This window comes from Phyllobates terribilis, unplaced genomic scaffold, assembly GCF_046119375.1.
Source record: "Phyllobates terribilis strain yellow unplaced genomic scaffold, ASM4611937v1 Scaffold_11__3_contigs__length_659146591, whole genome shotgun sequence".
NCBI lineage: Eukaryota > Metazoa > Chordata > Amphibia > Anura > Dendrobatidae > Phyllobates > Phyllobates terribilis.
The window spans coordinates 336,045,768-336,059,607 of record NW_027362771.1 but is presented as its reverse complement, the minus strand read 5'-3'; the positions used below and the strand labels follow the sequence as shown (position 1 = coordinate 336,059,607).

At 42.3% G+C, this 13,840-nt stretch overlaps 1 protein-coding gene across 1 annotated transcript in view; it reads left to right on the top strand.

Annotated features, from left to right (window-relative positions):
* The window catches only part of HCN4 (hyperpolarization activated cyclic nucleotide gated potassium channel 4), a 273,787-nt gene that overhangs the window by 227,397 nt on the left and 32,550 nt on the right, over positions 1 to 13,840 (top strand). Inside the window, exon 5 of the mRNA XM_073652761.1 lies at positions 11,091 to 11,237. Within this exon, the coding sequence (XP_073508862.1) occupies positions 11,091 to 11,237 (147 nt within the window). The remainder of the gene's footprint in view (positions 1 to 11,090; positions 11,238 to 13,840) is intronic.

The following is a 13,840-nucleotide window of genomic DNA, read 5'->3' as shown; positions in this document are numbered from 1 at the left end:
CTACAGAGGAACCGGAAGAGCTGGAAGAGCAGCCGGCCCAAGAGGCAGAAGAGTCTACACCAGCAGTACAGGAGGATCAACCCTCTGCTAGTAGTGAGCCTGCCGTGCCCCTAGTGAGCCAAAGAGTGCGCAGAAAGCTTCCCAGCCTGCCCAAAACACCTCCTACACCCTGTAGTGCAGGACCAGTTAGTAAGCTCCGTAGGTCTACTAGGGCCAGTAGAGGCCAGATGCCCGTACGTTGGAGAATCTAAGTTGGCTAGTTGCTTTAACTATTTTATGTTTACCTGTTTTGTTGTAGCCGTTGCTAATTAAGTTTTTCAGTTACAGATTTCTTTATATGGACTGACAGGTTATGGACAGTGCGTAACCGGAACTCTGTTGTAAATATGTTTGGAGCGTAACCCAGGAATGGACTAAAGACTGTTAAAGACTCGGGGCAGGACAGACCCCTACCTGGTTACGGCTCCCTGTTCTTTGGTGAAATGGACACCCTTATTGCTTCCCGGTTACGGACACGCCGTGACCATCTCATGTATTTAATTGTTATTGTTTATACCCTGTTATGTTTAGTCCGGGAGTACTAAATTTCACTAGGGGGGAATGTGGCACCCCAGGGGTCTGGTTTCCACAGTAATAGCAGTATTACGTCTGTGAGCAGGTGGGAGGTCTCCTGGGCAGGAATCCTAAGCATGCCACACCTCCTGCCCAGTCCTGGGAGGGGAAAAACTTCCCCTACATAAACTGGGGCTGAGGCAGGGTTAGGGAGAGGAGTTCCAGACAGAGACGGAGTCTGGTCTGGACACGCAGAAACAGGGACAGATAGACATCAGGAGCTCTGTAGGAGCCAAGGAGAAGCGCCAGGGGCTGGAGCTGTGCAGAGCTCGCCCTGGGAGAAGGTACTAAAACCGGACACAGGAGTCCGAGGCTGTGGGGACTAAGATATACCCAGCAGCAGAATCCATCCGGCAGGGGATTCCAGGTCCTCTGGCCATAAAAGCCCGGAGGCTCAGTCACAACGAAGGGACCAGCACCGCCATCCCGGAGCGGAGGCTAACAGGAGGCCCCAGGTCACCAGCCATACGGGTGAGCACCACACGGTATACCCAGGGACGTGGGCTACTTGTAACCGCCGAAAGCAGGGTAGCCAGGAAGGGTACAGACTAACGGGAAGGCCTACAACTCCACCTGGCCAGGGGAACTCCGGCTTACTCGCAGACTAACCAGGCCCCAACTACTAGCCAGTACTCCCGGGGGAATTTGCCTTGTACCATCAGTAAAGACCCTGAACTGTACCCTCGCGTCTCCGTGCTTCCTTGTCGCACCGTTAGTGCTGGGACATCCACACCATCACTCCCAACATCAACCTCATCCTCTGCCCTGAGGCCATACCCCTCCCGTTGGGGGTTATACCATCCACGCTGCACATCCGTACCACCGGCCTCAGCGGACTGCCCTGCAGCGGCGGCTTCATAGCCGCATTCAACGGGTGGCGTAGTCGGACACTAATACCATCATACCAATAACTGCCACTTAGTTTGACCACCCTGGGCATGGACCGGGTCACCGCCACACGAAGACTACTACCCCCATCGGATCCGGCTCCGGGTATCCCCCACGCGCACGCGCGCCGCACTACAGCACTGGCCCAGGGGGCGCGTCATACCCATCATTGTTTGCCCTCACACAAACTCCCTCCCACCCCCGCCTACAATAAAAGTTTTTTGTTTCTTCGGCTCCACTATGGAGCGCTAACCTTCCTCGAGACTCGCTGCATCTGCAGTGTGATCAGGTGAGCTCATCACGTTGCTGCACATCGCCTTGATCCCAGAAGTGCTGGTATGCTGCACATATTTTCAATTGTATACGCATCTGAAAAACATCAGTGCGATTGAGTGTGGAAAACAGAGAGATGATGATACACCTCTTCTCCAAGCTAGCTATAAGCTTAACAAACAGTTTGGAGAACTGGCTGAATTCCGCTCCTGAGAAACACTTCGGACTGCTGCCTGAGACTAGATACTCATCTTGCATTATGGCAGAAGTAGCCCTGATCCCAGCAATAGGTCCTACATCTATCATACACTTATGGCATATGCTTTTTATACTCTTGGATTTGTGCTGAGTGTGTAAATACACAAAATCCAATACATTTTGTAAAAACTGCATCAGTTTTGCCACAATAAAAAAATCATGGGGAAAAAATACAAAAGTACATACATCCTATAAATACGGAACAAATACTGGTGTTATATAAAAGCAAAGTATTAGTCGTTCACTTACACTTTACATTCAACTTATATGCATTTATGGCAGTGGATAGCAGTTTCGCCATTTTACAAAGTTCCTAGAGATAACAGGCATATCAATAAAACAAAATGAAAGTTATGGAAACAGTTTTGAAAAAAATATTTATAAATTGAAATTTGCGAGATTACTTGCAGCCCTTGATTATCACTAATCTGGAACAGGTCTCCATTGTATGCTATAAGACCTTCTAACAACCATTGTAAAGGTAGGCCTTTGGAAAAAAAATGGCAGAGATGGGTGGCACCTGGCTCACTCTACTGAGACCTTCCCCAAATATGGCTGGCAGAGGTGCTGAGTAAGATGACATGAAATAGAGACAAGCAAAACCACCTAGGCAGATGAATCATTGGTAATAAAAGAAGGTGGTCAAATCCAAAGTTTTACCTGAAATTTTCCTTTAACACTTGGCCAAATTATGTGCTAAACTCCTTTTATGCATTCAGAAATACATAAATTCACAGGATCTGGGAACTGTTGCACTACAGTTATATTTAGCTATAAGGAAATCTTCAATTTTCAAAAATCACATACCACCACCCAGAGACCACTTGTGGGAACTGCACTCTTATGTTTTCTAGGGGAGTCTATATAACCTCCCACAACAACATATGGCCTGTGGTTATGCAGATAGACATTAGACTACAGAACATATATACAAGTGCTTCTTACTAAATTGGAATATCATCAAAAAGTTAATTTATTTCAGGTCTTCAATCCAAAAAGTGAAACTCATATATTATATAGAGTCATTACAAACAGAGTGATCTATTTCAAGTGTTTATTTCTGTTAATGTTGATGATTATGGTTTACAGACAATGAAAACACAAAAGTCATTATCTCAGTAAATTAGAATACTTTATAACAACAGCTTGAAAAATATTTTTAAAAATCCGAAATGTTGACCTACTGAAATATATGTTCAGTAAATGCACTCAATACTTGGTCGGGCTCCTTTTGCATCAATTACTGCACCAATGGCATGGAGGCGATCAGCCTGTGGCACTGCTGAGGTGTTATGGCAGCCCAGGGTGCTTTGATAGCAGCCTTCAGCTGGTCTGCATTGTTGGGTCTGGGGTCTCTCATCTTCCTCTTGACAATACCCCATAGATTCTTTATGGGGTTAAGGTCAGGTGAGTTTGCTGGCCAATCAAGCACAGTGATACTGTTGCTTTTAAACCAGGTATTGGTACTTTTGGCAGTTTGGACAGGTGCCAAGTCCTGCTGGAGAATGACATTTCCATCTCCAAAAAGCTTGTCGGCAGAGGGAAGCATGAAGTGCTCTAAAGTTTCCTGGTAGAAGGCTGCACTGACTTTGGTCTTGATAAAATACAGTGGACCTACACCAGCAGATGACATGGCTCCCCAAACCATCACTGATTGTGGAAACTTCACACTAGACCTCAAGCAGTTTGGATTGTGTGCTTCTCCACTCTTCCTCCAGACTTTGGGACCTTGATTTCCAAATGAAATGCAAAATTTACTTTCATCTGAAAACAACACCTTGAACCACTGAGCAACAGTCCAGGTCTTTTTCTCCTTGGCCCAGGTAAGACGCTTCTGGTGTTTTCTATTGGTCATGAGTGGCTTGACACAAGGAATGCGACACTTGTAGCCCATGTCCTGGATACGTCTGTGTGTGGTGGCTCTTGAAGCAATGACTGCAGCAGCAGTCCACTCCTTGTGAATCTCCCTCAAATTTTTGAATGGCCTTTTCTTAACAATCCTGTCAAGGCTGCGGTTATCCAGTTATCCCGGTTGCTTGTGCACCTTTTCCTACCACACTTTTTCCTTCCACTCAACTGTCCATTAATATGCTTGGATACAGCACTCTGTGAATAGCCAGCTTCTTTAGCAATGACCTTTTGTGGCTTACCTTCCTTGTGGAGTGTGTCAATGACTGCCTTCTGGACATCTGTCAAGTCAGCAGTCTTCCCCATGATTGTGGAGCCTACTGAAACAAACTAAGGTATCTTTTTAAATGTTTAGGAAGCCTTTGCAGGTGTTTTTTGTTAATTATTCTAATTTACTGAGATAATCATCAACATTAACAGAAATAAACACTTGAAATAAATCACTCTGTAATGACTCTATATAATAAATGAGTTTCACTTTTTGTATTGAAGAACTGAAATATATGAACTTTTTGATGATATTCTAATTTAGTGAGAAGCACTATATATATATACACACAGTGATGTGAAAAGGTGTTTGCCCCCTTCCTGATTTCCTATTCTTTTGCATGTTTGTCACACTTAAATGTTTCAGATCACAAAACAAAATTAAATATTTGACAAAGATAACACAAGTAAACACAAAATGCAGTTTTTAAATGAAGGTCTTTATTATTAAGGGAAAAAGAAATCCAAACCTACAGGGCCTTGTGTGAAAAGTGTTTGCCTCCTAAACCTCATAACTGATTGGGCCACCCTTAGCAGCAACAACTGCAATCAAGCATTTGCGATAACTGGCAATGAGTCTTTTACAACTCTCTGGAGGAATTTTGGCCCACTCATCTTTACAAAATTGTTGTAATTCTACCACATTGGAGGGTTTACGAGCATGAACCGCCTGTTTAAGCTCATGCCACAACATCTCAATCGGATTAAGGTCAGGACTTTGACTAGGCCACTCCAAAGTCTTAATTTTATTTTTCTTAAGCTATTCAGAGGTGGACTTGCTGGTGTGGTTTGGATCATTGTCCTGCTGCATAACACAAGTGTGCTTCAGCTTAAGGTCACAAATAGATGGCCGGACATTCTCCTCCAGGATTTTTTGGTAGACAGCAGAATTCATGGTTCCATTTACCACAGCAAATCTTCTAGGTCCTGAAGCAGCAATACAGCCCCAAACTAGCTCACTGCCACCACCATATTTTACTTCTGATATGATGTTCTGTTTCTGAAATGCTGTGTTACTTCTACACCTGATATAATGGGACATACACCTTCCAAAAAGCTCAACTTTTGTCTCGTCAGTGCACAGAGTATTCTCCCAAAAGTTTTGGTGATCAAGATGTTTTTTGGCAAAACTGAGACAAGCCTTTATGTTCCTTTTGCTCAGCAGTGGTTTTCGTCTTGGAACTCTGCCATGCATGCCATTTTTGCCAGTCTCTTTCTTATGGTGGAGTCATGAACTCTGACCTTCACTGAGGCAAGTGAGTCCTGCAGTTGTTTGGATGTTGTTGCAGGGTCTTATGTGACCTCTTAGATGAGTCGTTGCTGCGCTCTTTGGGTAATTTTAGTTGGCCGGCCACTCCTGGGAAGGTTCACCACTGTTCCATGTTTTCACCATTTGTGGATAATAGCTCTCACTGTGGTTTGCTGGAGTCCCAAAGCTTTATAAATGACTTTATAACCTTTTCCAGACAAATAGATCTCAATTACTTTGTTTCTCATTTGTTCCTAAATTTCTTTGGATCGCAGCATGATGTCTAGCTTTTGAGGATCTTTTGGTCTACTTCACTTTGTCAGGCAGTTCCCATTTAAGTGATTTCTTCATTGAGAACAGGTTTGGCAGTAATCAGGCCTGTGTGTGGCTAGGGAAATTGAACTCAGCTTCCCAAAAATGTGATAAACCACAGTTCATTTATGTTTTGGGGGGGGGGATAACTCTTTCACACAGGGCCCTGTAGGTTTGGAGTTCTCTTTCCCTTAATAATAATAATTGTTGGTACCCTTCTGTTAAAGTAAGAAAAATCCACAATGGTCACTGAAATAGCTTGAAACTGACAAAAGTAATCTTCAATTTAAATTTACTGAATATTGCCTGGACAAAAAAATGAGGGTACCCCTAGAGAAGATTGAAAATAATTTGACTCTGGGATCATGTTAAAAGAAGGTGTGTCCTGTAATTGGCATCACAAGTGTCTACAAACTTGTAATCAGTGAGTCTGCCTATTTAAAGGGTGAAAAGTAGTCATTGTGCTGTTTGGTATTATAGTGTGTACCAAATTAAACATGGATCAAAAAAAGCTAAGGGGAGAGTTGTCTCAAGAAATGAGAAAGAAAATTATAGACAAAAATGTTTAAGGTAAAGGCTATAAGCCCATCTACAAACAGCGTGACGTTTCTGTTACCACAGTTGCACATATCATTCAGAAGTTTAAGGTCTGTGGGACTGTAGCCAACCTCCCTGGACGTGGCCGCAAGAGGAAAATTGAGAACAAATTGAAGAGATGGATAATACAAATGGAAACCAAAAAACCCAGGACAACTTCCAAAGAGATTAGAGGTGAACTCCAAGATCAAGGTACATCAGTGTCAGATTGCATCATCCATCGCTATTTGGCCAAAGTAGACTTCATGGAAGACAACTGAGGGGGAAACCATTGTTGAAAGCAAATCATAAAAAAGTGAAACTGGAATTTGCCAAAATGTATTTTGACGAGCCACAAACCTTCTGTGAGAATGTCCTTTGGGCAGATGAGACAAAAACTAGAGCTTTTTGGCAAGTCACATCAGCTCTATGTTCACAGACACAAAAATGAAACATACAAGAAAAAGAACATTGTACCTACTGTGAAACATGGAAGAGGCTTGTTTATGTTTTGGAGCCGCTTTGCTGCATTTTGGCACAGGGTGTCTTGAGTCTTTGCAGTGTACAATAAAATCTCAAGAGTATCAAGGCATTCTGGAGCAAAATGTGCTTCCCAATGTGAAAAAGCTTGGTCAGAGCCGCAGGTCATGGGTCCTCCAACAGGATAATGACTCAAAACACACAGCTAAAAACATCCAATAATGGCTAAGAGCAAAGCATTGGATTATTCTGAAATGGCCTTATATGAGCTCTGATCTAAATTCCATTGAACATCTATGTAAGGAGATGAATCATGCAGTCTGGAGAAGGCACCGTTCAAACCTGAGACAGCTGGAGCCGTTTACTCACGAGGAGCTGGCCAAAATACCTGTGATCAAGTGCAGAAGTCTCACTGACAATTACATAAATTGTTTATTTGCAGTGATTGCATCAAAAGGTTGTGGAACAAAATATTAAGTTAAGGGCTCCAGCATTTTTGTCCAGGTCACTTTCACTAGTTTTTTTTTTTACTATTTCTCTGTTGATTCTTACTTTACAATTTTTCTTGCTGTCCACGTCTGTGTGTCTATATGTGTATATATAAATATATATATATATATATATATATATATATAGATATATATATAGATATATAGATATATACACTGCTCAAAAAAATAAAGGGAACACTTAAACAACAGAATATAACTCCAAGTAAATCAAACTTCTGTGAAATCAAACTGTCCACTTAGGAAGCAACACTGATTGACAATCAATTTCACATGCTGTTGTGCAAATGGAATAGACAATAGATGGAAGTTATTGGCAATTATCAAGACACCCTCAATAAAGGAGTGGTTCTGCAGGTGGAGACCACAGACCACATCTCAGTACCAATGCTTTCTGGGTGATGTTTTGGTCACTTTTGAATGTTGGTTGTGCTTTCACACTCGTGGTAGCATAAGACGGACTCTACAACCCACAGAAGTTGCTCAGGCAGTGCAGCTTATCCAAGATGGCACATCAATGCGAGCTGTGGCAAGAAGGTTTGCTGTGTCTGTCAGCGTAGTGTCCAGAGGCTGGAGGCGCTACCAGGAGACAGGCCAGTACACCAGGAGACACGGAGGGGGCCATAGGAGGGCAACAACCCAGCAGCAGGACCTTTACCTCCGCCTTTGTGCAAGGAGGAACAGTAGGAGCACTGCCAAAACCACTGCAAAATGACCTCCAGCAGTCCACAAATGTGCATGTGTCTGAACAAATGGTTAGAAACCGACTTCATGAGGGTGGTATGAGGGCCCGACGTCCACAGATGGGGGTTGTGCGCACAGCCCAACACCGTGCAGGACGCTTGGCATTTGCCACAGAACACCAGGATTGGCAAAGTCGCCACTGGCACCCTGTGCTCTTCACAGATGAAAGCAGGTTCACACCGAGCAAATGTGACAGACGTGATTTAGTCTGGAGACGCCGTGGAGAGCGATCTGCTGCCTGCAACATCCTTCAGCATGACCGGTTTGGCAGTGGGTCAGTAATGGTGTGGTGTGGCATTTCTTTGGAGGGCCGCACAGCCCTCCTTGTGCTCGCCAGAGGTAGCCTGACTGCCATTAGGTACCGAGATGAGATCCTCAGACCCCTTGTGAGACCATATGCTGGTGTGGTTGGCCCTGGGCTCCTCCTAATGCAGGACAATGCCAGACCTCATATGGCTGGAGTGTATCAGCAGTTCCTGCAAGATGAAGGCATTGAAGCTGTGGACTGGCCCACCCATTCCCCAGACCTGAATCCGACTGAGCACATCTGGGACATCATGTCTCGCTCCATCCACCAATGTCACATTGCATCACAGACTGTCCAGGAGTTGGCGGATGCTTCAGTCCAGGTCTGGGAGGAGATCCCACAGGAGACCATCCACAACCTCATCAGGAGCATGCCCAAGCATTGTAGGGAGGTCATACAGGCACGTGGAGGCCACACACAATACTGAGCCTCATTTTGACTTGTTTTAAGGACATTACATCAAAGTTGGATAAGCCTGTAGTGTGTTTTTCCACTTTAATTTTGGGGGTGACTCCAAATCCAGGCCTTCATTGGTTAATAAATTTGATTTCCATTGATGATTTTTGTGTGATTTTGTTGTCAGCACATTCAACTTTGTACAGAACAAAGTATTCAATGAGAATATTTCCTTCATTCAGATCTAGGATGTGTTATTTGAGTGTTCCTTTTCTTTTTTTGAGCAGTGTACAGTACAGACCAAAAGTTTGGACACACCTTCTCATTCAAAGATTTTTCTGTATTTTCATGACTATGAAAATTGTACATTCACACTGAAGGCATCAAAACTATGAATTAACACATGTGGAATTATATACTTAACAAAAAACTGTGAAACAACTGAAAATATTTCTTATATTCTAGGTTCTTCAAAGTAGCCACCTTTTGCTTTGATGACTGCTTTGCACACTCTTGGCATTCTCTTGATGAGCTTCAAGAGGTAGTCACCGAAAATGGTCTTCCAACAATCTTGAAGGAGTTCCCAGAGATGCTTGGTGTCCTTTTTGCCTTCACTCTGTGGTCCAGCTCACCCCAAACCATCTCGATTGGGTTCAGGTCTGGTGACTGTGGAGGCCAGGTCATCTGGCGTAGCACCCCATCACTCACCTTCTTGGTCAAATAGCCCTTACACAGCCTGGAGATGTGTTTGGGGTCATTGTCCTGTTTAAAAATAAATGATGGTCCAGCTAAACGCAAACCGGATGGAATAGCATGCCGCTGCAAGATGCTGTGGTAGCCATGCTGGTTCAGTATGCCTTCAATTTTGAATAAATCCCCAACAGTGTCACCAGCAAAGCACCCCCACACCATCACACCTCCTCCTCCATGCTTCACGGTGGGAGCCAGGCATGTAGAGTCCATCCGTTCACCTTTTCTGCGTCGTACAAAGACACGGTGGTTGGAACCAATGATCTCAAATTTGAACTCATCAGACCAAACACAGATTTCCACTGGTCTAATGTCCATTCCTTGTGTTCTTTAGCCCAAACAAGTCTCTTCTGCTTGTTGCCTGTCCTTAGCAGTGGTTTCCTAGCCGCTATTTTACCATATTTTACCTGCTGCACAAAGTCTCCTTTTAACAGTTGTTGTAGAGATGTGTCTACTGCTAGAACTCTTTTGGCATTGACCTGGTCTCTAATCTGAGCTGCTGTTAACCTACGATTTCTGAGGCTGGAGACTTGGGTAAACTTATCCTCAGAAGCAGAGGTGACTCTTGGTCTTCCTTTCCTGGGGCAGTCCTCATGTGAGCCAGTTTCTTTGTAGCGCTTGATGGTTTTTGCAACTGCACTTGGGGACACTTTCAAAGTTTTCCCAATTCCATTTGCACAACAGCATGTGAAACTGATTGTCAATCAGTGTTGCTTCCTAAGTGAACAGTTTGATTTCACAGAAGTTTGATTTACTTGGAGTTATATTCTGTTGTTTAAGTGTTCCCTTTATTTTTTTGAGCAGTGTATATATATATATATATCTTGATTTGTTCATTATTTTGCAAAGGAACAGTACACACATGTATAAAAGCAGCAGCAAACATAAAAGAAATGTAACCAGCTCACCCGACATGACTCTAATGCTTCTGAAGCACGGAAATCCGCTCTTACCAAACGTGATTGTCCATATAAGAAAAGGTAACTGTTTCCAGCTTCTGGTAAAAAGCTTGAGTTGATTAGAAAACTTTATTAAACATTTAGATTCCAAAGTTATGACAATAAAAATAACCACAAAACTAGCTACTCATTTCAGATGCACTCCAGCAAGGACACTGGTGTGCATCTGAAATGTGTAGCTACTTTTGTGGTTATTTTTATGGTCATAACTTTGGAATAAAAATATTTTAATCAAGTTTTCTTATTAGAAAACTTGACTTTATTAAGTCAAGTTTTTACGAGACGCTAGAAACAACTACCTTTTCTTACATAGCTATGGATAATGTCGATGATATCTTATGGTTTTAAGATTGAAAGAAGACACAAGCCCATCAAGTTCAACATATGACCTAGCATCTTCTTAACATATTTAAAAACATTGTATTTTCTCTTCTTGTTTTCATCAGGAACTACCTGAAATAAGTATGAGCCACTCATTGGAATGGCGCCATCATGCTGTGCCTTTGCATATATTCAAATATTACTGATGAATTTTGAAATCTCTTAAACGTGGCATCTCTGACCTAGTATGCTCAATACATGTATTTTCCCTTTATTTTCAGTACAAACAAGTAGAACAGTACATGTCATTTCACAAGCTCCCAGCAGATATGCGTCAGCGGATCCACGACTACTACGAACATCGCTACCAAGGAAAAATGTTTGATGAAGAAAGTATTCTTGGCGAGTTGAGTGAACCTCTGAGGGAGGTGAGATATGTTAACACATATGATGTATTAGAACTCTGTATGATACATTTACACACAAGTCTTAAATGACAAATGTGGTGTAAATAAAAGAGTTGTGAACTTAAGAGACTTATTATCATATTCTCAGAAGACTTTCTGTAATCCTTCTGCTGAACCAGAAAAATACTATAGCAGTGAGCTTTGACTAAAGCTCAGCTCCATTATTGTATATTATTAGGCCTATCAGAACAAATCTAGACAATCGTATCAGAACTGGCAAATTAAATTGTTTTGAATTTTGTTTGGAAACTGAAAATTATTTGGTCATTAGATATTAGTGTTATATTGGCACTCTATGATAGTATTATATGAATATGTTTTGCCAGCAATATGTAAGCTGTTGCGATATTATTTTGACATTGTCTTGAAAGAAGTATGATGTAAGCACAATATGACACTTTTCATCAATAGTTGTCAGGTTGTATTATAACCCTCAATCTCATTTGTTATTAGATAAACATCTAGCCCTTTCTTAAATGGAAACATAGTTTCTCCCAACACGTCTGTCCTTTTTGGAGCAGGGCATGACATAGGTTGACTACTCTAATTGTAAAGGACTCTTCCCTGTACTATTGTCTAAATCACATTTCCTTCACAATTATTGAGCTTTCTCTAGTCCTTCCTAATGCTTTGATCTATATTAGGTGTCTCAAAGTAAAATACTAAAATGGGATCCATGGACACTTTGAAAAATCCAACTAGGGAGCTGGCCACATTGTTATACATAAGCTGGGGCTACACGGCGACTTTAGCCTTGACAGTAGTTGCATAGCTAAAGTTCGCTTTGTGTACCTCCTATATACGTAAATGGTGTTGCATTGAAATGCCTAGTGTACCATGACCACAACAAACCGCGAAAAAAAAACATATTTAGGCGTCGCAATGCCTATATTATTTAGAAACAATACAATAATACATCATCCGACAAATTTTATTTTCAAATCCAAAACATTATGTGCTTTTTTTACTGACCACTTTCATATGATCAAAGTTTGGAATCTTAATGTCTGTCAGCTGACAGTATGATGGCCACATAGTCCCCTATATACCACATGATGGCCACACATCCTCCTATAAACAGTATGATGTCCGCACAGGCCCCTGCATATGTATGATGCCCCACAGCTTCCCTATAAACAGTATGATGGCCCCCTAGTTTCTCTATGCAAGGTATTTTGGCCCCCACAGCTCTCCTATATATATTATTATGACCCCCACAGCTCCCCTATATAAAGTATGATGACAACACATCCTGCTATGTGCAGTATGATAGCTCCATAGCCAGCTAAACAGTGCTTACCTCCTTCCATGTGGTTTGTCTCTCATCTGGCCCTGTTGCTTGCAGATCCTCTCTGGTGAGTATAACCAGGCATATCCAGGCATGCTGCCTGATATCATTCAGCACACATGCATAGATAGCTGCTCCTCAGTGTCTACCATTCTGTGACACAGCCTGGCCAGCACGAGACACTTTCAAAGACACATTGCTGGTCCCGGCAATAAAGCAGTAGCCATTTGTGCGACATTGAGCAAATGCTGGGGGGAAATATGCCCCTCTGCCACCCCTGGCTACAAGCTACAATAAATTGTTCTAGCTCCAAAGGTCCCATGTTTCAGACCCCTGATCTACTAGTTTCTCTATACAGGAATCATCTTGAAGCTGTCATCACCAACAAAGGCTTTTGTACAAGTATTAAATACATTTCAGTAAGCATGTTCAATATTTTTTCCCTATGTCATTTCTTATTATTACACATAACAATTTATGAACATCTATGGTTTGATTTCTTTGCCTGTGTAGATTGGATGGGTTGTTACTAACATCTGGTGAGAATTTCATGTCAATAGCACCTTTGGAAATATATTTACTTTGAAAATTGGTGACGTGTTCAATACTTATTTCACCTGCTGTATATCAATGCTGGTCAACCTGCTGTATTATGGGGACAAAGATAAATGAACACGATATTCATCCAGGATTGTGGCCCATTTAGAGAGGCGGATCCAGAACATTAAACTACTACCGAGTGTCAGTCATTTGCTGGCCTGTTTACACAAGCCAACGAAACAGTGATGATAACAGAACAATTGTTAATACGTCTCCATACAGTTTTATACATGATCTTTATGCCTGCATTTTATACAGAGAAACCCAATACACAAACATTTTGCTCATTCGTCGAGTGATTGCCGGCCTATTTAAAAAAGCTACTAATAGGGAACAAGTGCGCCAATAAATATACTACAAAAAAATATTGTGCAAGCATAGCCTAAAAATATGGTTTTGTTTGTGCGTATTTTTAACCTTGTCCTAATAAAAGATGAGGAGAGAGGCTGTGTGCCCACGATGCGTTTTTTAAGCGTTTCCGCAGCGGCAAAAACGCTGCAGAAATGCTTAAAAAACGCATGGTAGAAGGCCTGCCATGGTCGCCAATGATAATCCGTATGTGCTGTGCACATGATGCAGAAATTTCCGCTGCGGATTATCCTTGCGGCAAAAAAACGCAGCACTACCAATTATTTTGCGGAAGTGCTGCGTTTTCGCCGCCATTGACTTGCATTAG